Here is a 27537-nt window from a genome sequence, read left to right on the forward strand (position 1 = left end):
GTGAAAGTCGTCTTTCGGACACAGATGTAGGTGATCCTGCAGGTGAGTTTGTTCTTCCTTTTCAGACTGAAATCCTTCATGTTTTGGTGCACATTTGATTTCTTTCCTGACGTACATATTCATGATTTGATAGCTGGTGCCTGCTTTTGAACAATTTAAGCGTGTATTATGTTGGTTTTATACAAGTGGTCTAACCACTGAGATAACCTGCGGGAAAATAATCAAGTTCCTAAGATATTACTGAAAGCTTGTGATAAATAAGGAAGAAAAACTACTTGGAGGGTGAAATCCCACCCACCCTGCCACTACTTACATTACTTATGCATTTTACACATCCATGGTTATAGATGCATGTTATTATTCTGTTTAAGCTATTATCAAATACTTCTCAAAGCAGATCTAAACTTTTGTAAAAATGAACAATTGTACAAAATCAAAGTTTACCAGAGTAATTATTCACTAAAAACAGTATTCATTTTAATTTAGGACAACTAAATGGTTTAAAAGGAGAGTATGGCTTCAACACAACCGATTTGAAATACTTTAATAGTTATTTTTAAAAGTGTACAAAAAATTAAAATACAGCTGTAATGTGGTTTAATCAAATAGTTAAGAAGTTGATAATCAGAAGTCCAGCTGTCCTGTTGTCCAATCAGGTAACATTTGCCCACATGTTAGTTAAACTTTTTTTGGTCTCATCTGTGTGTATGCAGTCTTTATGCCTAAAGATATCTTTTTTCTGAATATGTCTGTTTTTCCAGATATTTGCAACACTTGCTTTTTTATTTTCCCATAAATTTTCAACATATTTTTCAACAAATGAATGGATGTCTCTAGCATGCAACATGTTTTAAAGATCATTTCATTAACTGTGGTGGGTTTGTCAGTAAAAAATACATAACTTGTTCTAGTAACGTGAAGTCCTGACTGTAAGCAAATGTTTACATACATTGTGTAGTTGTCACCATAGGGTGTCACTATTGATGTGTTGTAGAGACTGGAGTGAAACTCCAGTGTGGGCAGCCTATGTGGGACATCAGATGAAAACATTTACAGAGCTGTGTAGTGGTATATGCCAGGATCTTGTTTGTGACAGACTTAAAGTAAATATTAATGTCTCTTTAATGGCAGAACTATCATCATGGCTGGATGCAGGTTTCTTTGAAACGTTAATCTACATGTTTAGATACAGGATAGTAAAAATAAAAAACTTCTCATGATCATTATCAAAATTTAAAGTGTGTTATAAAGATGCAGTCTATTAAGAGTTTAATATTGGCTTAATTTTCATATGGTATAAATTATATAGTATATTACTGTTGGCGATGATATACTCACAGTTGCTTATGATTGAAAATGTGATCGAAAACCATTCCAATTGTCACATTCTCCTTTCAGAAAAAAAATGTTGATTGTTTTGAATTCTCTATTATTGCAGCATTTAAAGAGCAGATGGGTCAGAAATAGAAATAATCAGAGAGGAAGTGCGACCGTTTCTCTGTGTCAAACAGGAAATACAAAAAAGAGAGAGGGGATCCCCGGCCTCTTTTTTTGGAACTTTACCATCACGCTTACTGTTACGCTCTGTCTCCTAGCTCCCCTTGTGTACACCTTTCAGAGATATGGTCAGGAAGTGCCGCTTCTGTTTGGTGTTTATCATTTGCATGGCTCTCCAGTTATTCTTGGCCCCCAGGCTATCTTGAGGTTGACTACGGCAAACTGAGCTCTCCTTGTCTTCACTCTACTCAGTAGTGCTGTACAACGCTGCTTCACTGCATCAAATCCTTTCCACAGGTGGCCAACGGTGATATTGGCTACTGTATTACAGCAGCAGCCTTATTATCATTTGTGTACCCTACCGTTATGAAGTAGCTTTCCAACATTTGCATATCGGCACATTTAACATACTATATTTTTTATATATGGCAATATCAATCCGTCAAATTGCTCACTAAAATTTCAACTCGTTTTTTAGTAGTTTTTTTAATTACAGATCACTTAAAATACAATACATGATTAACTGACACATTAATGATTTTGCTTATGGCTAAAAAACTCATTGGCTTGTGACCATAGACATAGATGATCTATAAACTGGAATATCACCCTTTTCTCTGGATTACTGCCAATCATCTAGAAGTTTCCCCTGCTGATATCCAGCTGTGTTCAACTGACTATTAAGAGTTACGGGGGCCTGCTTTGAGTCCTATTGAATGTAAGGCGTGTGTGCATTTAACCTTCTAACGAAATTAGTCTGGCAAATAGCAGTTACTACAGTAGCATAGTAGAGATTTTTGGTGGCAGGTAGCCAGCAGGTTTAATAACTCACACTGTAGTTTTATCATGACTAATTTTATTTATATTAGAGCAATTGTGTTTGTGTGTGTGTGTGTTTGTTTGTTTCACATTAATAGTAATAGAATTGACAACCTAGCTAGCTGTTGTCTGTGAAAGTGATCAAACAATTGTTAACTGTGTAGTCAAACAACTCTTGATTGACAAGCAATCAACAGTGATGAGTATAAGCTGATATCCACTTTGATATTTAGTGTTGCGCCTTGTAATGATATTTCATTACATTTTAATTTGCTACCATGAGCTGTGCGTGGTCTTGCCTTGTGCTACATCACTAAACTGAAAGACCATCAATAAATTTGTCTTACCAATGCAATAATTGGACTTTTCAGCCTAGCCTGAAAAACATATGGGGGCGCTTTATCGAGTGAAGTCTAAAGGAAAAAAAATCACATCATCACATCATCACATATGTGCCACACTGACCTCGAGGTCTAATTCCAACCACCTAATTTTATATACAAAATTTGCATGCGATATCATATGGTGACACAATAACTGCCCAAGGTTGTATCAATCATAGTTTCATTGCTGCATTACATAATCAATCATGCTCTAGGACTCCAGTTTACACCTTTTTTCATCGGTCCCTCCCCATATTCAATAACCAGCATCTGCATCTAGTCATTGCAGCCTACTGCAGGTCATTTTTTGCTCCTGGCATAAAATAGAAGACAGCCATGGTTGTGAATGTAAGCTTACTACTGTAGCTGCTCCTAACCAAAATATAATAATAACGTAGCTATATAACTTAAACAGCAACATGTCTAAAATACTTTCCATATAATTTCCAGTTTAACAATCCTTAACATTCCAATTTACCATTCCTAATATGATGAATCGCAACAGAAAAGTTAAGATAACATAAGTCTTAAAATCATGGTGTAGTTTTGCTGCTCACACTTATAGGCCATAGCCGTATTCTACCGTTTTGGATTAAAAATTGTGAAATGGTAAACAAGCGATCCAGCTAGGTCTTTTTTTCCCCAGACAGTGAGCTCAGTACTTTTTGGCTAGAGAGCTAACTTGCTAGGTAGCTACATCGATGCACACACAGTTTTATTTTCAACCAGTTTTCATTGTTTGACATTCTAGCTCACTGGCAAGTTACATTAATCTACAGTTGACGATGAACCGTAATAATGATCAAAAATCATTTGTAATTATTGTTATCTTCTTATTTCTACTGCATTACTTGTTATTACTTGCTTTGGTGGCAGTAATTCGGATACAGTGTGCTAGTATCAATTTTTATACTAATATGCATTTTTGTGGACTCTGTCTTGTATTTTACATTTGTATGTTACCCTACACGTTTTAAAGAGATCGTTAATTTTAGATAAGATGAAAAACACAGTATAAAGTTGCACAAAAGCATTTCGGAAACATTAGGTAGGTTTGCTTTGAAACAAAGCTTGTTCAATTTGTGTGTTGACCCAGGTGGTTTACTGTTGGGTCATTTCAATAATCTGTCATCACAGGCATCTAACCATGAGACATGGTTCCAGCTGTTATTCTGATGAAGTGTGGCAATTCATATTGTCTCTGTTTGTGGCTCGCCTTCAAAAGAAGTATCTCGCATACGGTAAATGATTCCAGCACTGTTTAAATGAGATACCTCAACTTACGTTTCCTGCCCTCAGAGAATGATCTTTCAGCAATTGTGCCATACCCTAGCGGACTAGGTCGCTGAATGTAACATTCTGTCGGCTGTTTTAATGTGAATTCTGTTCTTCTTAATTAATTTGATGTTATGAGCCATTTAACACAATGATGAGAGAATAACTTTTGTAATTGTTCCCCGATTATTTCTTAGATTTTTCAGCAGCAACTGTAAACTGCAAAGGCCCGACATGTATTTGCTGTTCTAGAACTACACTTTACATCCAGTAATATTTCAGTTACCACCGAGGTCGTACAGTAATAATATATGAAAACTAGCCACCGGACCGGTCTGATCGAGCGCCCTGCATTTTAAGGTTCCATTCCCCTTTAAGACTGTGGCTCGGAGTGATCGCCCCTCCGCCCTGCATTGGGCTGCGCGGATGTCAACCACAGCTGTTTAGCTACATCGAGGTGGAATTTCCCGTGTTACAACACGGAGCACCACTTCCGCAATCCGCCTGAACACAAGACCAATCTGTCTCCCTGGGTGAACGGTACTTATATTTATTATTATTAAGAAATTTAATCAATATTTTTGTTTCTTTTGTATGTTTGAATTAAGATGTTTTGTAAGATGTAGCTTGATAACTACGGTAGCTGTGCAGTTAGCTTTATGCTAAGTGTGATGTATTGCTAGCGTTATCTGTTTGCATGATCAAATGCTAGTAAGACGAAAATCCTGGTGTAATGATAGGCTGAATATTTTCTTATTATTTAAGTACATTTATATCGATATAACCCGTGCTGTATGATGTAAAGGCTATAGCAGTACGGTAGCACCCATAGAATGTCACCTATCTATATTGGCTGTAGAAGGAGGTAATGGCTTGCGTGAAAATAGGCTAGCTGGCTAGCAGTGCATTATTTGCAGGTTGCTGTGTAGCTCGATAGCGTGTTGTTTACGGTTACTAGGCATTAGTGCAAGCATAGGTGTGCATATTTGTGTATGTCTCGTTGTCCGTGCAGTTGTGTGTTTTATGTGATGTATGCGCGCCTGTGTGTGTAGCTTGGATAACTGTCTAGCATAAACAGGCATTGTTATACATTTACATCGATCAAATGCCATTGTTCCTTGGACAAAGGTCCCCTTGGCTTGTCAGGAAGATCTTATTATAAACGCATTTTAATATTATATTCGACCTGTTGTCGCTGAGATATTGTACTAATTTGAGTAAATAATCCACATCAGCCTTGGTTTTCTACGATGCTGTGATGACCCAAGTTTCTAATTCCATTTAGCAGTCCCGATTTATGAGGTTATATTGTGTGTATATGTTGAGGCACAATTATATTACATTACTGTATTTTGATAGTGAATGTGCACCGACATAAGTTTTAGAATTTGTTGAGATAACAAATAATTTACAGCCTATTTAAGGTGAGTGGTTTAGCATCTTAAATGTTGCCTCAATTAAATACATTTACATTAACATTTATTCATTTGACACTTCAGTTTGTCACTCTGACTTACAAGTTAAGATAGAGTACAATACAAGCAAGGAGTATGTATGTATATATGCATACACACGCACAAACAGACAAAGGTGTTATCCATGCTTCTGTAAAAACACACTTTCTGTCTACAATTTTTGTCATGTGCCATTTCTCTCCCACCTTTTGACCTTAAGGGGGTCTTGAGGGTTGGGCTGTCCCCACCCAGGTCTTTAGAGCCTTGCTCATGAAAAAGACCCTTGAGTTTAGCCACACAACCTAAATTTGGAAATATTTCATTCAATGCCCACTTGTCAGTGAATCACAATTTACAATGTACGATGACAGTGTTGCATGCAGCAACCTGTCATTGCTGTCTGAGAGACTGACAAAAATCAGGGTGTGAAGATGTGTAACATTTTCAGAAAAGCATCTTTATATTTCTGTCATTTAAAGGACAGTATGTGGTTCAGTGGATGCACATCAAAACATTTTTTAGATGGTTGCCTTCATTGATCCACACTTTAATAACAGCAGATGTCTTTCTGTCAAGCTCTCTGGGATCTTAGGTTAGACATAAAACAAGTTCAAAATAAATCTTGCCATAAAGTCTTCTGAAGTGTGATATACTGCGGATGTGTGTGTGTGTGTGTGCGTGTGTGTGCGGCATATTGTTTACAGAGGAATACCCATCTATACAGAACAGTTTTGTGTCTTAGGGAATTTCTGATTGCTGTTATGTAAGATAACACAATAGGATAATATAATTCCTGTTGTCTTCGTCCAGTTTTACGGGAAACTCATTGTTTGAAAAAAAAAAAAAAACACATAGGCTTTTGTTTTCAAGATCAGGTTTTAAACACCCAAAGCCAGTTTTGCATAGAACTCCAGAGTAGTTTGCAGCTGGCATCCCAGCTGTGTCAGAGTTTATTCTGTCAAAACTGTCAAAATAGCATCAGCCACACTGGCAAAAATGCAAAGCAGGAGACTGGACAGGTAACAGATGTGCTGTAGACTGATATCTCCAGCCATATTCTGAAGGGGGAGTGTGAAATCACATTTCACAGCAGTGACGACTCTTTTGACAGTCTTTCGCATCGACGTGTCAAACATTCAAATGGCAGAGGCCAAAAATATCTGCGCGGAAAGCCCTGTAAACAGGCTCATTCAAATGCTTCTGTTTGAATTGTAAATGACGGGCGAAAAGAATTCAAAAGAAGGCAAACACGGGGCGAGCACTTTCTCTGATAAGGTCACGCACGGTCGGAGCTGGGAATACAGCGGGCTCAGTCTGTTGCGGCCACGTTAAATTTCGTCCTTAGAGCTTGGAATATAGGCTACCTGTTAAAGAAATGATCTTCGCTATAATGAAGGAAGCCGGAATACATGGGTCTGCTGAGAAAGCATTTCACTGTTTTTATACCGTAAAACCACAGCACTGAGCTATGTTGATGTTTTCTGCCAGTGCATGCAGATCCCAGTGTCTCTTGGAGTTCAGAAATCTGGGTCTCAGTTTCTAACTGGCAGAGTTAAATGTTTATTTTGTAATACATGACAAGTGGGCAAAATTCTGAATGCTCAAATGAATTCTCCTTGAAGAGGATGTTGGAAGAGGACGCTCTTCCTGTGTATTGGGGGTTTTGTTTTACTTCAGTGTCTTCAAAATACCTCATAACTGACATTGAAATATTACAAGTTCATCTTTTTTCGTACTAAAAATATGTTGTCACTGACATCTTTTAGGGGTGTTCTTATACATTTTAAAATATTTGTTTTATATATATAAATAATTTTCAGAATTTAGCTTAGACTTTTTACATTGATAAAATAATGTGGAAAGGCACAGTAGCTAAATGGCAGGCGTATTTGAATTTTACAGTCTCAGCATGGCCAAGTAATGTTGTCCTGTTGACTGTGCCGTTGCACCATCAGTTTTGCAACACATGTTGTACAAAGCTGTGAGCTGTGTCTGCTGAAGTTCCTCTGTTAAACCTTTCCCCTGTTGTCTTCCTATTCTGTTTCCCTTTTGCACCTTTGTGGTTAAAGTTCAAGTCATCACACACCAATAATCTGGAACCCTCATAAGATGCGTTCCATGTGTCTCTCATTGAGTGTAATGCAAATAATTGTTAAACTAATGGGACGTTTAATTCTGAAATATGTTAATAACTTTCATTTGTGACCTTCTCTGGTGTAGTCAGGAATTAAAACACTGCTTTACTGTGAGAAGCTGCCTCCCTTTGTGGTGATCTTTAAGTAGATTAACCTGTTGTTCAGCACTTATCAAAGGTCAGTAATGCATTTTGGGTAATTTGTTTTTCTGTAGCCACATGATTTGGGAGAAGAACTTGTATGAATATAACTCATTAGAGATCGATGAAATTAAAACAGCAAACATTACTGATTGCTGCCTGGCACAGGTTTACTTTGCCAGCAGCTAAAGCTCGCTGATTGGCCCAATCTGTTAAACAGAGGAATCTGCCGGTCCGTCCTGCACTTCCAAGGGTTGACCTGTATGCCTGTGCAGTGGTGAGCAGATTCAGCTTGTTTTTCCAGCAGTGTGTGCAAAACATGAGAAATGCCCAGTGTAGGCTTCCCATCAGACAGATATGTTTTTAGCAGGACAGTTCATGCGCTAGCCTGCGTTTTGACAAGCTTACATTTGAGTAAAATATGTGATAATTATTCACATGGTTTGTATGCCTGTGTGGCTATCCTAGTGCTGGTCATCGAGTGGATAATAGTTATCAGCATATCCTGTTGTGGGAGCTTTATTACCTTGATAAAAGCTGAAGATGGAAAATGTGGGGGGGATGCCATATCTGGTAGCTTCAGAACATCTGTGACAACATTTAGGGAATGACTTGTCATTTGAAAATGTCTTGAGTTCAGATCTTATCTAAACTGATGTGCTGAATGAATGAGCATGCTGTGTCTCATATGGCTACGTGATGTTTTAGAACCACTGCAGCTTTTTATCAGATGGTGCTTGTGTTTAAAATGTTACTGTATTGTACTTAATCACATTTCCCGTATGGATGCACAAGTAGTTATTTGCTCCACGTCATCAAGCGACAATTATATAGGCCACATCGGAAATTGGGAAATGTAGGATTTTCCCATGTTGGACAGAGCTGCTTACTGCTGACATCTCGGTCAAGTTCTTCCAAATACATTTTCAGGTTTAAAAAAAGAGGTTTTTTTTCCTTTGCTACTGAGACACCTGCTGGTGCTTGAAATCTGCTCTGCTCCTACGTGCAAACATGTAACTGTTAGACCAGGAGCACTTGATAAAACTGAGATCAGCTAGTAAACGTGTGCCTAGGCTCACATTTGTCAAACACACTGGGGAGCAAGGCACCGGTACATATTCTGACTTGGCTTCCTGGTGCTTGAAATAATTTGAAAATGTAATTTTAAAGTTTTAAAATGTATGGAATGAGGAACCAGAAATCACTGTGGAAGTAGAGACCCTCAGGGCTTTACATGGCGTTAGATACACTCCAGAATGTGGGGGTAGCTGGGCTGAATGAACTGTGCTAATCATTAAACATCATCTTATGTTCTCAGTCATTCTCTTTCTGTTCAGATAACTTCCCATTTTCTGTCAGTCACCAGCCATGGAGTCATGTAGTGAACTTTGCATGTGGCAAATTGAACTTTCATTAAACATTTTTTAAGTGCCAGTTGTGGAAATTACAACATCGAAAAAAATTTGGTATGAGGATACCCATCATATTTAACCATATTTAAAACCACAGTAACTCGTAGCCCCTATGCCCCACCCGCCAGCAGACCATCTATGAATTTTAGGTTATTTCCTTTGCCCACCCCCCATTCCTCCCCTTCCCCCTCCCCCCCACCCCAAAAAAATGAAATGAAAAGTGAGAGTATCTGAAAAAATGGTCCAAAATTCCCTTGGGGACACTGAAGCATGGAAAGAACTGAAAATGGAGGTGATCCTGGACGCTGATATGAGTGAAATGGAAACTCAGGCACAGGTCATAAGAGATGAGTTTGTCTGTCTCTTTCTCTGAGTCACGGCCTCCGCCGGCCTAGCTGCAATCATTGTAGAGTCCGGTAAAGCCAGAACTGCTAACAATTCCAAGCTTTGATAATAAAAACCACTAAATGGAGTAATCCTTTTCTTGAGAATAGTGGGCAGTTTGTCTTTTTTTTTTTTTTTTTACCTCAGCTGTTCCCACATAAAGGCTCATTGTTTTCATCACTTTGAAACAGGGATTGTTTTTTAGCATAAAGTTTGGTGTAGTCCTGTCAGACTGGTGTCTGCATGTGTGTTGATTCCCCTTATCTTGGACAGTGACAAACTATATTGAACGGTAAGGTTTGGTTTTGCTTTCATTTACTCTTGGTCTGTGTTCTTCCCTGACCTGACTTCAGTGAGCTTACTCTTCACCCTGCATTTACATTGAGAAGATCATTGCTCACAGCCATGTCCTCCAGGTCGGTACGGAAGCGCGGTGTTCCTTTGACATACTTGCTATTCATGTTTTGCCATCAGCAGGTTACGTTACTTGTGTAAATTGCTTGTTCTCTTGGCTGCTGAAAGTATTGTTACCTAACTTCTATCATATTTGCATTTTGCAACCCCGCTGGAAAAAAAAAGAATTAGCAGGCAGGCGTTGGTCTCATTAAAATAGTTTTCTCACATCCCAAGGGTGTGTTTATAGTCAGGAATGCAGAGGTGATGTTCAATTCAGCGTTTCAGTTTTCCACTTTCAGCTCAAAGCTAGTCTGAAAGTAAAGCCTTCCTTACATAAAAGAAGGATATTTTTAAAGACTTTAATTTTAAATGTTACACATCTTACATTCTGTTTATCCCAGTGGAAAGTTAGCACAGCGACTTTGCGTAATGTCTAAATGTAACAAAATTGTGTAGTATTCACTCACAAGTAATGCATTATCTTTGGTTCTTAAATGACTCTGTAACCATCTGTGGTGATGTGTAAACAGTTTAGACAGTTTGGTCACTGATATCATGGTTGAGTAGGCTACTGCTTCATCAACTAAAAAATTTGTGTCCTGAGAGGGTATCGATACTCAAACCTGGCCATTGTCACTGTAGAGATGAATCATAACAAGCCTCTGGTTTTGTATTTCTTACGCCAGGTGGATAGGCTAGCTGTACGCTATTAGCCGCTTGTAATCAAGTGATATCAGACTTTCCACTATAGTGGAATTTTTTTGAGGTTTATCTGCAGGTAGTGAGAGCCCCCGCAGGTTCTCAGCACCGAGAGTGAGAGACAGGACCTTTTGTCATGTGGGAGGAACTCCAGAGATTCACATCAGAGCTCACTTCAGCTTCGTTCTACTGTGAGGCGCAGATAGCAGCTCCGCTAAGCATCCTGAGAGCCTCACAGCAGCACTGTCGCAGTTCCTGGAATTCAGACTTACTTTGGACGAGCAGTTGTCAAAGGGCTGAACCCTGCCCCTCTGATCTTTGACTTGTTGGCATACTTCGTGGTGTTTTTCTTGTCTTATAGTCAGGCAGGTGGCATATTGTTTGTGCACTTTGTAGCTGTGTGCGAACTTTTGAAACTGCATAGTTATCAGTTTGTGTGTTGTTTTGCTTTTGTTTTTTTTCCTCCTTAAACTCTTTTTTTTACTTATTTAACTGCATTTTTTATTTCTCAACTGTCATTTTAAAGGTATCTCTTTATTTGATATTGTATTCATGTCAGTGTCTCATACATTGGCAGTGGTCATTGGTAAGTGCTCTGGCTGTTAAAGGGTGTAATAATGGCACTGTAATGTAATGTGGTAACGACCTTGCTGTTGAGCGTCCATCTCTGTGTTGGTCCTCAGCACAGGGTGCCATGTTTGGTAAGTGAAGCCACCCTGATGGAAGGAAAGGGTCCGTTCCGGATCTATGACCCGGGTGGGAGCGAGGCGCTGGCTAAGGAAGAGGCGGGCAGCGCCACCTACAGGCAGTTGGTGGAGGAGAACAGCGTGCTGAGAGAGAGGATGAAGGGGCTGAAGAGCTTAGGTACTGCTGCTTGTCCCTGGAGCAGGGACACACACACACAACACACATTTCCCCCCCTACCAAACACACACACATAGCACACCCCACAAAAACATATACTCTACACATAGACACACTTGCGTGCTCCATACACTGAACAGGTTTAAAAGTTATTTAGCAGCAACCAAAATGATAATATACCTCAGTAATTGTTCATCATTCACTCAAAATACACTCTCACATGCCTTGTTGAATGGATTACACAACAGACCAGTTTGGCATGTGTCTGATTGTTGTGTACAGTCAGGTGATTTTCCGTGTTGTCTCCAGCCTTGTTTATTGGTGTTTTTTTAACCTCACACCCTAGCCTGCCTTTCATCCTTTGTGTTGTGAGCCCTGAGAAGCTGGCTTCTAACAGTTTCTGCTGTGTTCTGTTTGTAAAATAAGAATGTGGATAGTCCTGATTTCCTGTAGTGTGGGCCAGGAGTCACCTTTCGCTGTGTCCTTTGGCTGTAATGTGTTTAGGGCGGGCAGTATGTTTCTTCATTTCACTTTTATTTCATACAAGTAGGAGCGAACAGAGTGTTCTTCTGTTCCTCCCAGAGAGTACAAGGGGGTATTCCTTAAAAAAATAAAACAGCAGCTCAAGCCTTTGAAATAGGCTTTGAACAAATGTCAAATGTTGAAAAACAAATTTGAATTAAAAAAATTAATGTTCTTGGCTGCATTCCAGCTATGGTAGGGACATTGACAGGAATCAGATTTCTGCTACCTACCCCATGACTGCCACACCCATAGCTGATCAATCACGAAACCAACATTTAGTCTTGGAGTATGCGCTGACGCACCCATGAAATCGAACCCCAGGGCTTGCGCGCTTTGGTCAGCCTGGGTCAGGCGTCGTGCTGTGAAATGCAGGATGCCGTATCGATAGTAAGTGGGACTGTGCCTGTGTCCGCAGGAGACCTGCTGGAGGAGTCCCAGCTGGAGGCCTCCAAACTGCGGCAGAGAGTGGAGGAGCTGGTGAGGGACAACGAGACGCTGAGATCCTCCACCGCCTCCTCTTCCCCCAGCCTGTGCGCGGGTCTGCCCGTCCAGGCGGATGTCCAGGGTACGTCACCGCCACGGCCTCCGGGGAAAGGGGAAAAACCGCTGCTCCCGTTCCCACAAGTCTGGCTCATACTTGAGCCCCCATGCCATTAAACAGCTGTGCGCTGACAAGATAGAATGATTGATCAAAGTCCTTTGTTGGCACTGCCCACTAAACACATATAAATCTTATTGGACAGTTAATACCCAATGATGGAAGAGTGAGATTTCATTAACATCATAAAGGGTGGAGCAGCTCCACTGTTGGCCTGTAACTCCTTTAAAAATTTGGTTCTTCTTAGTAAAACACTATTATTTGGTCAGATTACTTAATCAGTGTGGTTTAAGGAGTCTGTCATGCTACTTCTCAATTATTCCCGCTAACCCCAAAGTGCAAAAACAAGGGAAAGATAATACTGTAGGTCTGGGGATTCATCATTTTCTGTGACTGCACTTTAAACAGTACATACTTGGTCTGTGTTCCATATGTATATGGGTAGATATGGGTAGAAAAATAAAGTACAGAGTAGATAAATTGCCTTTGTGTAAGTCTGGTCCCGGAGAGCCAGTGTTGCTTCGTGTTGCTTTAGGGATAGTTTTGGTTTTGAGACACATTCTGTGGAGCACCAGGAATGAGTGTCTCAGGTGTTTAGGCATAGAGGTGATTCTGAGAGATGTGCCGTGAAGCACCAAGGCCATGTGTTCCAGGCTCAGGCCTGCTGAACCTTATCCTGCGCATTAATGCGATTGTGACTGACATCTGACCCCTTCAGCCCAGGCTAAACCTCCTGGACTGTCCAGCGCAAACCTGACGGAGTCTCAAGAATGTGTGGAAGGGAGAGCGCTCCAGCCTGAGTCCAGTGTAAGTGTGTCCGGCTTCAGCATGGAAAAGGACAACATGTAGGCTGAATTCTGTTTCACTCGTCTGTTTATGTGCTGCTGACATTTACCATCAAAGCGGAAAAGAATAGTTTTCTGAAAATGATCATTCTGAGGCCTGACCCTCTAAAATATTTTAATATTTTGTCTCACTTGAGTCTATATATGCCACCCAGAATATAAATGTCTTGTAGGGTCATTGAGTTTATTTTCAGGCCACTGTTTTGACTGGTGCAGAAGGTGTTGTGACATTTAGTGAGAATTTCTCTTATTGTGTGATCACAGGAGGGCTCTTCAGAGTTTGAGGTGGTGAACATGGATGACAAGTCTGGAGACTCGAAGTTGGTAAGCTTGCCAGCTTGACAGTGTATGAGTTGCATGTGTGGGTTTGCAGTGACCTCTAGTTTGAGACAGATGTTTATGATAGTACAGTCTAGCTACACGTACTCTACACTTACAGCCTACACATACAGACTGCAGCCTTTTAACGATGACTTAACAACAGGGGTTTTAAAAATGAGTTAATAATAGAATAATAATAGAACATAACTGAGAAACATCTCCAGCCCTCCATGACCATGGTTGTCCCGCTCTGGTTTATTGTGTCTCCAGCTAATTATGTTACTCATGATAATTTTATCTAACGGCTTCACATCAGCCCATTTCCCTGTTGTACAAGAGGACAGGATTTAGGAAGCGTTTTGATTAAATTTAGCAAAATGAGTCATGTAATTAATTTCAAATAATTCTTTTTTATATGCATTAGAAAGAAATGTAACATTTAGGTTCGTGAAGCTATATATATCATACATATGTGCAGTGAAAAATTGTACCCATTCTACCAACTTACGTTGAAGTGTAAGACAAATTTACATGACTCAACAGCGGTGTTGATCCATTTCTGGCGAAAATGGGGCGTTCTCATGCTATATGTTGACGCAGGGCGCGTACGCTCTGAATTCTTGGAAACGCTGACCTCATGTCAGGCTTTGCCCGAGCGCCTTGTTATGGTGGGGGGGGGGTCAAAGGAAGCTCTTGATGTTTTTTTTTTTTCCTCTCTCTCTGTTGTGTGACGTGAGGCCCTTGGTGAGACCGTGAGAACTTCATACGAGAGCGATGGGTTTCGCTTTGCGTCACAACCCTCATGCCCCCCCCCCCAAGGTCAGCGACAGCGGCATGTCAGAGTGCTCCCCTCAGATGACTGTGCAAATCCCTGCTCTCTGACTCAGCACACTCGTTATGTGGTATCTTGGGAGTCATGGGGGAACCCCGGAATGCAGCCGGCCAACTCCGGTGTCTCACACGATCGCCCTTCAGGGAATGCATCTTTCGGAAAAACCTGAATGTGCCAAAGATCCCTCCCTCACTGTACATACAGAACGGAGTTCCATGACACACCTTTTATGAGTCAGCATTGAGCAATTTCTACGTTGTCCAATCAGAGTGCGACACCAAGGACATAAATACCTCAGCTGACAGATTCAGAGATCACTTTATCTCGACTGAGGTTGATTCAGCAGAAGGCGACCCCTTGTTTTGAGTCATTCCTTAACTTTTTTCGAAGAATAATCATCAATATTTAGAAAACATTAAAAAAAACAGCTAATAAAAGGCAACCCATATATTGACGTGGTCTTATTTTGAATGTCAAAGCATGTGTATGGTGGCTGATGCATGTAGTTTTGATATATCTGCACCTATATGAAAGAGCTCGGGACAACCCCCAAAGACAGTTAGCGCTTGCGGTTGACGCAAGTCGGGTGACGTGGAGCTGAAGTGGAGCAGGTCACGTTATGCAGTCCAGAGGCTTGTAAGAGTGGGTAGGGAGGTGTCAGGTGACGCGGGGCTCTCTGTCCGTCCCGCAGGGTGGGATGCTGCAGCTGCCCCAGGAGACATTGGAGCTGGCCAGCCAACTGCAGAGGCTAGAGAGCTCCTTCAGCCTCTTCTCCGAGGAGTCCAACCCCAACCAGCTGCTGGCGCACCTGGGCCGCATGGCCGTGGAGTTCAACCGCCTCTCCTCCAAAGTGCAGAAGAATGAGCAGCGTACCTCCCTCCTGCAGGTGAGATGCTTTGCTGTCCGGCGTTATTGGTGAAGTTCTCGTAAATGCCGTTACCCTGTAGTAAAGACAAAGCTAACACCACATTTCATAAGATTGTATCATGTTGCTGTATGGCGGTGATTTGTGTTCATACACGCTGTATTTGTTTTTGAATGAATGTGTGAATGAAATAAAGCCATGCGTCGCTTTACGTCAACGATACGGTCTGTGAAATAGGACGTTATGTGATTTGGATGTTGTGTGAACACCATAGTATATACAGTATGTGGTATATTATGTGCGGTACCATTATACGCCTGGCAGCGCAATCGCTTTATTTCCATGAGACATGAGATACACGTGTTGCGTGTGGGAAGCGTTGCCTTCACTACGTCCGGTTACATCCGCTACGTCCCGTTCTGCGATTGGGATTTTTAAACTTTATTATAACCTTAAGGGACTACGGACGTATATACGAATGGATGTTGTCCGAATGGACGTTAAGCGGCGCATGACTGTAAATGAAAAGATTATTTTTTAGCTTTATTCAAAATTCTGTATCCATTGCAATCAAATCCTTATCTTATCGACATTCTTCTGAGGTAATTATACCTCTTCAGTGTTGAAGTGGTGGAGGCCTGGAGAGCCATTTTGCCTGCAGTTCTGTGGTGTGAATTAAAGAGCTACCTCAGTCAGAACTGGGCGGGGAGCGTGATTGATTCAAGACTGTGAGTAATGTGGTAAAACAGGTTATAATAGCAACACACATACCGTACATGTAATGAAGATGGGTATATTGCACACAAAAAGTCTGAATTATGTCCGTTTGGCTGGAATGACTTTAAAGTCATACAGATTTAAAGAAATTTTGCTATTCATACTTAAAGGTTAGTCCTTAGTGTTAGTCTAAAAGTCTAAAAGTGTCCTTTTAGTTTTGTTGCTGACGGTTGCTTTGTCTGTACCGTTTTTGCAGACACTTTGTGAACAGCTTCGACAGGAGAACAATGAGCTGCGTAAGAAGATGGAAGAGGACCTCCAACTAAGAAATCAGGACTTGGAGCTGCTCAGGTAGCGTAGTAACTGTCCAGCTGGCACGTGATGCTCCCACAGTATTGTACTGAACAGCAGAACTGTATCTGCTGGCCAGTACTTTACATCACATTACATTTCATTACATTATTGGCATATAGTAAACACTCATATCCAGAGCGATTTACATATTAACATGATTTTTTACATGTTACTAATTTATACAGCTGGATATTTACTGAGGCAGTTCTGGGTTACGTAACTTGCCCAAGGGTACAGAGGCAGTGCCACAGTGGGGACTTGAACTGGCAACCTTTTGTTACATTATATTACATTACAGTACATCATTTAGCAGACGTTCTTACCCAGAGTAACTTCTAAATAAGTGAAGAGTCCTGCTCCTTACCTCTGTGCTACACTGCTGCCTTTGTAGTTTAGTAGCTTAGTTTTGAGTGTACTAATACAGCAAAGCAGAGTATCAAAACTATTTGGCAGATGGCCATTTTCTAATCTGAGGTTATGATCGCATCATATATAGAAGGTTCAAGGGCAGACCAGAGGATATGGTGTGCGGGGAGTTCCTCTTGTTTTCCTGTTGAGTTGGCATGTCAGGGTCTTTCCACACCCTGCCCTTGCCCCTGCATCGTTTGCACAAAATGAAATCGTAAATCCAAAGGATTCTGGGTGTTTTCAGCCCCCCTGTGTGCTCTGGTAATCGGTCACTTTCTGTTTCATTCCACTGGCTTGTCACAGGCAGGAGAACCTAAAGTTAAAGAGGCTGGTCACTGGCACTGATGAGCCCACAGCAGGAAGCCCGCAGCAGGAAGTCAAGGAGGAGGTTGTGAAACTGGAACCCACAGGAGCCAAGATGGAGGCGGCCGTGGCTCAGCAGGTAAGCCAGTCCACCTTCAGCGACTCATCCACACTCACTCCCTTTTCAGATCCAAACTTCCTCCCCGCCGGACCCCATGAAACCAGCATATGGCTGGTGGAAATGAATCCAAATTATGATTAGATTATGCCTGATGTAGGATCCAGTTTGTGCTTGACCCCTCATCACCACCATCCATCGATCAGTAGAACAGAACCATCGCTGTCGAGAGTCAAATAAGGAATAAGACCAAATATTTGATTATTAGGATGTTTGAGAAGCAGATCACTTATCTGTACTAATAGGTCAGTATTCCATTGCTTGCGAATTAAAAATATGAGGAAAAACCGAGGATTATATTTTACACCAGTTTTCACAAGGGAGGGCCTTGGGATCCTGCATGACGTTGTCCTTAGTCATTATTAGTTTAAAATAAATCAAATCCTTCAAAAATAAAATCCTGATCAAGCAGTATCTTATTGTACCTTCCTGAAAAGGTATGCTGTCTTCCACTTCAAACGTTACTAGAAGAGGAGACCAAAATAACTGAAGCTAGCTGCCTCGAAAGTCATTACATCTTCGAGAGACGTAGATAGCTATTAATGTTACGTATTAGTCAGCGCTGAGAGAAAATACCGCTTTTACTGTGCCGTGAACACAAGCTCCGTATGCAAAGGGCTTTTTTTTATATTTAAAAAAAAAAAAAAAAAAACTAATACAATGACCCTGTTTCCACTCCTCACCACGAAATCAGTCATACCGTGCAGCTCCGTGCTGCTACTGCGCAGCGAGAGCTGGTCTCACTTCCTAATCTGCACCTTTAGGGTTTTTTTTCCATGTTTCCCCATCTGAAAATTCTTGTAAACCGCTCTGCTTGCGGTAAATTGTGCTGTTATTCCTGCGTCTCAGTGGGAAGTAAATAGGTGTTCATTCAGGAAAGGAAAAACAAGTCTTGCCATTGTAAGCGATGACTGCCTCATCACATGTCCTACGTGAAGCGTAACAGCATTTTTTACAATTACTGCTGATTATTAGTGATCTAGTGACTGATGTATGGTAGTGTACTCAGCTGCCCTTGTCTAGTCAGGTTGTACAAGTTAACTTACGGAAGGGCTTGAATAGTTTTCTGCTCACACTCACTGGTCTGGGAGTGTTGAGCTTGGTCTGAATGGATACACTTCTGTTCTTTTCTGCTGGAAGTCACTCTGGATAAGAGTGTCTGCTGAGTGAATGTAATGTAATTACAATACTTTTTAAATATAGAATTCACCTTAGCTATCGGTCTCTACAGTCAGCTAACACTGGTGGCTCACTAACTGATCTTGAAGTATCACTGCATCCTGTTCCTAAAGTTTAAATGGCTTTTAGGCGATGTGTCCTTGGCAGTCCTATGAAGTAAATCTTTAGTGTTGTTTCCCATTCATCCAGAGCTGCAAAACGGCAGAGAAAACCGTACTGAAGGCGTGCGACCCAGAAGTGTATGAGAAGAAGATTAAGCTGCTGGAGAAACAGAGGAAGGATGTGAGTCTTCTAGCTTTTTTGTCATATGAAGAGATGTTTTGTCCATATATGTGTATGTATGATACATGTATGAGTGGGTATGCATATGTTTATCTTCTAATACTGTGTAGGAACTTCAAAACATTTTTTGCATGAACCAAGCCCCAGGGACTGTAATATTCTGTGTCTCCTTTTGGGGGCACCGCAGGTCCTGGAGGTGAACAAACAATGGGACATACAGTGGAACTCCATGAAGCTGCAGTTTGAACAGAAGGTAAATCAGCATCACATGCATACACACTCAAACTCACACTCTCACACACATACACACACACACAGACGCAGACACACACTTTCTCACAGGGTCAGAACACTGTATACAAGTTTTGTGTCTCTTTTCTCTTTGGATTAGTACAGTTATAACCCCCATGGTACACATGCAGAAAAGCGAGACTCGTCAAAATCTTGGTGTGCCCTGCACCAAAAGGCGTTTTGGTTGCGTGATGCTTATCTGCACAGGATGTTGAGGTAGCTGTGACCTTTATAGGGTCAGGAGACCGGCCCTGGGTGTTTTTTGGTGGCTGATGAGGCCGGTCAGCTGATGTAGGGTGTATGTCGCTAAGGCCCCTGGCGAGCCCGAACGGCGTTTCCGCCCCCCCCCACCACCCCGGGGAGTGGAAATGGCGCAATCTCCCCAGGTGGCAAAGATTGCGAGCGAGGCAACCACACCGCGCCCCCCCCCCCGCTGCGGGCCCCCGTCGGGCCCCGCGCAGAATTTCCCTCACCTCTGCCGCTGGCCTCTGCCTTCCTGCTGCGGTTCGGCGCGGGGCAGGCCCGGGTTTCGCAGCGCCGCCATCAGCGCTGCGCCCGCTCCGCGCTTCCTCCGCCGCCGCCACACAGCAGCAGAGCAGTGTAGGGCAGAGCGGAGCTCGCCGCCAGAGCCGAGAGCTCTCCGGGCGCAGAGACGGCCTGTCACCCCCCCCCCCACCGCCCGCATCCTAAATGTGAAATCAATGCCTTATCATCACAGCGATCTTTCATCAGATTTGCGTGTATGCGCGTGTGAGCGAGTATGTGTGTGTGTGTGTGTGTGCGTAATTGTATGTGGGCACCTGTTGTGTGTGTGTGTGTGTGTGTGTGTGCACCTGTGTTCATGTGAGTGATTACTTCCATTCAGCTCATTTAGGTACATGTTTTTTTTCAAATTCATGAAACATATGATGATGTAATGGTGAGAGCCATCAAGACCACGTCAACTGGTTATGTTGCTTGTGAACTAAAAGGAATCTGTCAGCATCAGGTCTTGAAGGGTGCCATTTTCGTCCATGGTGGCAGGGCAGTTTTCATCTTCCCTCCAGTGGCGCACACGGTGTCTGATGGTGGTCTGATGGTGGTCTGGTCCTTGGTGTCCCCCCCTCCAGATCACAGACCTCAGGCAGCGTCTGGCCGACTCCCAGAAGGCTGTGGGGGAGCTGGAGGCGGAGAGAGAGCAGAGACAGCGGGACTATGACAAGAAGCTCCTGCTGGCCAAGTCCAAAATCGAGAACCTGCAGGTGAGAGGGGGGCGGGGCCAGCTCTCTGTTCTGACCACACTCCCGAGTGTGTGTGCCGAATGCTCCCTCTGTCCTTCAAAGAGCATTACATCATGGGATCTGATTTTATACCCCAGCAAGTTTTTACATGTGCGTCAGCTTTATTTGGTTTCATATTTAGCCCTGTCATTCCTTGATCAGTCAGCAAGGCCTGAGCTTCAATAGCTGGAAGCTCAGTACTTTCCCAAAGTCCTTACCAAAGTCATTCAACTTTGACTGGCATTGTCTCTGGTTTCCCACAGGAATTACCCTGGGCAGTTATCTCCCTGCAAAGGCGGGAGTGGCTTGTTGCCAGGGTTTCACGCGTCTTATCGCTCTTCTGATAATGCCGTATACTGTCCCTACAGGAGGAAGTCCCTGGCAGTGCCGCTATCTAAACCCTCATATAAAGCCTAGTACACTTGCGGCAGCTTTTTTGAAATCGCAAGCCCTCGTACGACAGGTCGACGCGGCTTAAGATTGCAGAATTGGGGCAGTCGAGGGTGACACACACCGTGAGTTTTGAAATCGGGGAATCGTAGTGTGTGTGTCACCACCACAGGACTCTGCAGATATTTCGTCACTCATTGGTCACTCACAGTGATGCGTTGTAAAGTTGTAAATCACTTCCCATTGCACCAGAATAGAAAACTGTCAAAGGTGCCAGGCCTAGGTATGACTCCAGTGTCCATCCACAGTGTTTCCCCAAGAATTACGGTAAACGCATGGAAAGGTTCAAAGTGCAGTTAAACGGCCGAAGCAGGGCTAAAGTTGTTATGTGTGTACAGAAGCCTTATAAAAGGCGCATAAAACACGCATTTCCCCTGCACAGAAGTTGACTGTGCCTCGGACTTGTGAATATATCTCTGCTGTGCGTGAGTTGTAAAAGCAGGTGTGTGTTGTAGGGGGAGAAGGAGCTGCTGACCGCAGAGACGTGTGAGCTGAAGCAGAAGATGCGCTACCTTCAGGACCAGCTGCTTCCGCTCAGCAAGCAGAGGGAGTACCAGGAGAAGGAGATCCAGCGGCTCAATCGGGTACGAGCACCGCGCTGTCTCGCGGGGAGCGCGTTGCGTGCCTACGCCCTGTATGCCCCTGGGCACTGCAACAATGCCTATGTTTCCTACGCCCCCAGGCAGCGCGTCCCTCCCTACACCCCCAGGCAGCACGCCCATGCCCACACCCGTTACACCCCCTTGCAGTGTCTCTCTCTCTCTCCACGTCCCCAGGCTGCGTTCATGCCCACGCCCCTTACACCCACTGTTGGTGTGTTTCTCTCTACGCCCCCAGGTCGTGCATTTATGCCTATGCCCCCTCCACTCCAGTGCGTACATGCCTACACTTCCACGCAGCACATCTGTCCTTACGCCCCATACCCAGTAAAGCACTCATAGCCTTGGAACAATACTAGGCTGTGTTCTTATTTTAATTCTGCAGCCTTTAGGTGCTGATGTGTGTATGTATGTATGTGTGTGTGTGTGTGTTTGTAGGCGCTGGAAGAAGCTCTGAACCTGCACTCCCCCACGAATGCTCAGCAGTCTCAGTTTGGTAACCATGGGGAAGGTTCTGGGGGTGCCCGGCGCCAGGAGTTGCTGACCCAGATCGCTGTGTTGAAGGAGCAGGTAGGACCATCGGGCCAACTGCTCACTTGCTGGAATTACCACAGCAGAAGAGTAGGCTAGGTCCTCTCCTTCTGTTCTGTCTCCTTGTCGTTTCTTTACAGCATCCATAGTTAGACAAGCTGCCCACAAAGCACTGGTTCTCTCAGACCGCGCTTTTAGAACCGCTGTGCTGTGGCGTAGGGTAAAGGGTTGGGTAAAGGGTGCAATTGCTCAGGATGCAGGCATGTTGGCTCCAAAGCAGCTTGGTTGTCTAAATGAGTACAAGCTGTGCTTTTCTTTTGCAATGACGGGGTGGCCGTTGTTGCGGAAAACAACCGGCTTTGTTCTATTCAGGGTTTGGTGGGTTACAGTTGCTCAGGGCCCCCTCGTCACACTGCTCTCAGCACCCTCTGAGTCACTCAGATAACATCACTGAGACATGCCTACCCCCCCCCCCCCCCCTTTGTTCTCCTGGGTGGAACTGTGCTGGTACGTGCTTGAGAGTATTTTTGAGTGACTGAATTGCTTCAGAAAGGTGTCCAATCCATAGAGGTGGGTAGAAATTAAAGCCATGCAAGCTTCCCTAGGTGAGAGTGTCTGCTAAGCTAACATGAGTTGATTCAGCGTGGTTGGGCATAACAGAGATTATCTCTGAGGGAAACTGTCAGTTTTTCACTCGAGCTTTCCTGTCTCCAGGTGAAGATCTTCGAGGAGGACTTTCAGAAGGAGAGGAGCGACAGGGAGCGGATGAACGAGGAGAAGGAGGACCTAAGGCGGCAGGTGGACAGGCTCCAGAGTCAGATGACCAATCTGACCACTCAGGTTGCTAGCAGTCTTACACTATTTGCCAATTGCTCTAGATGGTGGTGCTGTGCAGCCAAATGATTTGTTCCTTGAATACACCAATGACAAACTAGGTCCAGGGAACAGTTGTCTTCACTGCCGTTCTCTTTGTCAAGGGGCCATTCTATCTTAGCTGAGTGGTTTTTCTTTGCGTCTCTGAAAAACGTGGATTTCAGTTTTTTTGGTAGTCAGGCTTCACTCATGCGGGCAGGTAGGTGTCTGAAAATGTAAGGTGCAAAGTTACTCACAGTGAATAAATTTATTTCACCCTGGAAAACCACACTTCCCTTGCAAGACCCTGGTGGTTGGTCCATGTTCTCCCAGAGTTCCGTTACAGTCACATGTTCTCATTGTAGAACTCCAGGCGCTAGCACCTTCCCTTATGAAAGCTGAACGTGTATTTCAGAGAAATTAAAGCAGTTCTGGAACTAAAATAATCTTTAAAATGGTAAAAGTTACAAATGTCGGTTACAATAAAAAAAAGAAAAAAACAACCATGTTCTTGGTTCAGATTGTCTTCCACATAATTCACCAAGAAGATAATTACAGCAAATACAACAAACAGACTAGCCATATGAACTACAATATTTCAGTTGAATTATTATTGAATTATTGAACTCTTAAAATGAAATAGTCGATTTAAAATTGAGTGTGGAGGAATTTTGTGAAGGCAGCCCTGCTGTAGCATCCCACACTGGACACTGATGGAGAGGACTGTAACTGTAACTGGTTCTGAATCAGTGAGGTAGTGGTTAGTTAGCTAAATGGCCTGACATATTCCAATTGTTCTGTGATAATTGTCATCTCTTTCATGGTACTGTGCCCTTTACCATGACAGTTTTTTTTTTTTTCCATTTTGCAGTTTTTTGCTGTATGTATACAGTAAAAATAATACTTCTATGTACAACTAGCTAGTTATTGCAGTTTTGGATAAAATGTCCTGGCTGTGTAGTCCATGAGCCAGGGGTATCAGTTGGGAGGATGAAGGCTAATTTTTGGCAAGGGATGTACCTCTAATGATGGAATACAGGTGGTAGCATAGTTCATAGCTCTCAGTATGGTATCACCATTTGCTTTATCCTTCAGACCCATCCTCTTTTCTCATCCATTTTAGCACTAAATGCCTATTCACAGGCTCTGCCAATTTGGAAATAGAGCAGGTCACATGGTGATTTGTTCTTGTAGAGCACCGTGTGACTGGGGGCAGTATTTTAGGCTGTATAGATACAATAGTGGTGGTAGTTGTGACTAATAAGCACATGGTAGGGAAATAAACTGATCACCCTGGAGAATTTTTTTGTGTGTGTGTTCATCAATCCGTGACGTGTATCTCATTGATGCATTTTGTCTGCCCACACGTTTCAGATGTCACAGAGACTGTGATATCATGTTTAAAGAATGTAGATGTTCAGAATCGTATTGACAATTGTGTGGGGCTGTAGACTGATAAAATGTAACGATGGAGGGCACATAGTTGCACAATAAATGAGACATTTCAGGCAGACACTGCCCCAAACACACATCTTCCTCATAGCCTGGTGAAGTTCCCGTGTCCAGATTTGCGTAGTGGCAGTGGAGCCACGGAACTGTTTCTGGGAAGCACTCAAGTGGAGTTTACACGTGACTGAATCGGCCCAATAATGAATAGCGCACACCTACAGTATGTGTGCAATGAGTATGCAGTATTAATAAGACCAATTATGCACAACAGCGGTAGTTATGTCATCTGATGACTGATATGGACCCCTTACACTGCTTGCAGTGTTAGTGTGAGTTCTCTTCATGGTTCCCGCAAGCAACACTGATGTGGACTTCACAATGCATAGTTTTGAATCTGTCCCCTGGAGTCAATTTATGGTATATTGTTTTTTAGAGACAAGTTTTGTTTTATGTGTTTTGTGAGCCAGTGTATTTTACCATAACTCAGTTCAGAAGCAGTTTCTTCATGGTGTGAGTTGATTGTGTTATTATTTATTTATTTTTTTAATATGAATATTTGATTTGTGTGTTTACTGCCACTCTGGCATGTTGAGTTTCTTGTTAAAGTCCAGCCCGGGGCCTCAGTGAATTGTTCTGTCATGAGATGCAGGGAGTTCCCTGTGTGAGGACAGCACAAACATTTCAGTGTTGCTCTTCGGCCTGCCCTTGCCCGAACTTACAGCTGTCAGCTGAGCGCTGAAGGGCTCGGGGAGAAATGCCTTTTTAAGCACAGGTTGCCATCTGTTCCCTCTGACCACTCCTGAATTTCCTCACACTTAAGCTTTGTGTTGCAACCTTGTTTTGTAACTGCTGTTTGTAGTCTGGAAGGGCGTGCTTTCTAAAACTGTCTGCTTTTTCCCTGGGTGTTTGTCTCTCTGTCCGTCCGTCTCTGTCTGTATGCGTCTGTGTGGTATGGGTTCATCTGTGTCTGTGTCCGTGGTTACGTTTTGTGTGTGTATGTGTGTGTATTTGTGTCTATGGTCTTCAGCTGCATCAGACACAGAGCGAGTGTCAGAGAGAGCGTACAGAGAGGTGTAAGCTGGAGAGACTGCACATGCACCTCAAACAGGTACCCAGCCTTCAAACAAATTGCCCCTTACATTTCCAGAACACTTGGGCAGTGTCTGGCCCGTTTAGAAAAGAAGCAAGGTCCAAACTGTTGTGGACCTGCTTCTTTGTAATGTTAGAAAATGATGAGCAGCCTTTTTTCCCCCAGTGCTCCATTATATTCTGTGAAGGGTGGGCTTTTGCATTATAGAGTGGCAAATATTGTTGTGCAGCGCCCCCTTGTGGTGTCTTTGTCAAATGTCCAATAAAAATGTTTTCTGTATGGAAAGCATCAGTGATTGATACCTTGAGGTCATATGGAGAATTATCTCTTTCAGAGGTCTCTTTTGTCTCTTGTTTATCTTTTCATTCATTTTATATAAATCCAAATATTCCATTTATGCATAAGGTACACATCATAAAATGGAAAGGTGCTGATAAATTATAATATATATATGTGATTTAGTGATTTAGACTAAATCAGTCTTATGTCTATGTAGCTAATCCTTTGATAAAAATTATGCTGTATGTGTGATGTGTAGGTATGTGTGCTGGACGTTTCTCTGGATAAGAGCGTCTGCTAAGCGCCTGTAAAGTAATGCAATGCAATGCAATGTGTGTTTTTTAGGGCCAACATGAGCGACGTACCTCTGACCCCACATCCAGCTCTAATAACGGCCCGCTGAGCCCCCCGTACTGTGGCCCCTTTGTGCCCCCCGCCCCGCAGGCCCCCCAGGGCTTCGAGGCGTGGCCCGTCCACTTTCCACCCCGGATGCCCAACCTCGGCGCTACCCACGGGCGGGACTTCCAGCCCCTCCAGCCAGTAAGAGCAGCCGGCTCTCAGCTGCCTCCCACGCCCACTTTGCGCTCAGTGGCACCTTTGTGGATGACGCAGACGTCTGTCATGTGTTCACAGTCAGCATTAATCACTAACACATCACTCATCCCTTTTTTTTTGCTCTCTGTCTTCAGGGCTTCCCCTGGCAGTCTTCCTTCCCCCAGCCCCGTGGCATGAGAGGTCCTGGGGAGGCAGCGAGACCCCCCCCAGAGAACACAGGTGAGCCCAGAATGACCGCGTCTGTGCCGGTCTGGGGAAGACTCTCTGGGCCTGGGCACGTGAGAGCACCAACTGTATTGCTCAGTCACTTGACTATAGTGACGTATTCTTAGCTATCGGTTGTCTATTCAACACACCTGTCCCTCAATACCCTTCTAGCAGTGTGTGTGTGTGTCTGCCATTGAGAGGGTAATGACAGCGTCTATGCCACTTTGCTGAAGATGAGATCGACACCCGTGGTGTTACACCATGACTAGAGATGATGTTCCCTTTGGTAGCAGTTGCTTATTCAACACACCTGTTTCTCTATACCCTTCTAGCCCTCTCTATGCATGGGCACACACACACACACACACACACACACATGTTGGTGTGTGTGTTACACACAGGCACATGTGATTAATATATGTTAATTGTGTTAGGAATTAGTTAATTCCTTTACTGTGTTACCTCATTTAGACATTGTACTCCCATATGGAATATCATAGTAATGTCTTCTGGCGTAGTGAGTGCAGCATCTTTTGAATGTGAACTGCGCAGGTTTAAATAAAGTTTAAAGTTAAAGCAGTTTGCAGCCATTATAACAGTGGCTTAACTGTGTCTCCACAGACCCTTCTGCTGCTGGGTTCGGGAAGAGGGATCGACAAAATGATCCCGGGAAGCACTAATACCACTGTGCTGTGCCACGGGGCAACGTCAGGCACTTAAGGTTCGGGTTGGCATTGTGTGAGTTAATCTAGACTTTTTCCTACTGTATAGATATTGTAACGTAACATTGTTTATGCTAACCTTTTATAAACCTCTTTGTGAGGTACTGTTTTACTTATTAAGAATATTATTGTAATATAGATCATTTCTGGTTGATCTTGTAAGGTAGTTATTCTCTGCTGTATGGAATTCTATGTAAGGATTTGAAAGTTATTTTTTTTTTCTTTTTCAAATTAAATGGTCATACTTTAGTAGACGATATTCCTGTGTAATCACACAATGTACTGTATAACTGCAATGGAACAGTGTGTGGCTGCCAAGCAAGCACACATTGTTATTCAAATTTAGCAATTACATAGATAGTTTGAGCTAGGGCAGTGTTTCTCAATC

At 43.0% G+C, this 27537-nt stretch overlaps 1 protein-coding gene across 4 annotated transcripts; it reads left to right on the top strand.

Moving 5' to 3' along the window:
- tnip1 (TNFAIP3 interacting protein 1) lies at positions 1–27161 on the top strand. Of its 4 annotated transcripts, none has more exons than XM_036548855.1 (18): positions 1–42; positions 11278–11458; positions 12399–12548; positions 13300–13388; positions 13691–13750; positions 15271–15465; positions 16418–16512; positions 17227–17365; positions 18752–18865; positions 19053–19118; positions 20266–20397; positions 21321–21449; positions 21903–22034; positions 22710–22835; positions 25324–25404; positions 26011–26205; positions 26355–26439; positions 27049–27161. In XM_036548855.1, exons 2-18 carry the CDS (start codon positions 11314–11316, stop codon positions 27105–27107), a joined length of 1992 nt encoding a protein of 663 aa, XP_036404748.1. In that variant the 5' UTR covers positions 1–42; positions 11278–11313; the 3' UTR covers positions 27108–27161. The 4 variants fall into 4 exon arrangements, with proteins under 4 accessions (XP_036404748.1, XP_036404746.1, XP_036404750.1 ...); XM_036548853.1 differs by lacking the exon at positions 1–42 and adding an exon at positions 4417–4514; XM_036548857.1 differs by lacking the exon at positions 1–42 and adding an exon at positions 4417–4514 and having other exon boundaries at positions 18773–18865.
- Positions 27162–27537: the final 376 nt, after the last annotated feature.

Source organism: Megalops cyprinoides, chromosome 16, assembly GCF_013368585.1.
Source record: "Megalops cyprinoides isolate fMegCyp1 chromosome 16, fMegCyp1.pri, whole genome shotgun sequence".
Classification (NCBI taxonomy): Eukaryota; Metazoa; Chordata; class Actinopteri; order Elopiformes; family Megalopidae; genus Megalops; species Megalops cyprinoides.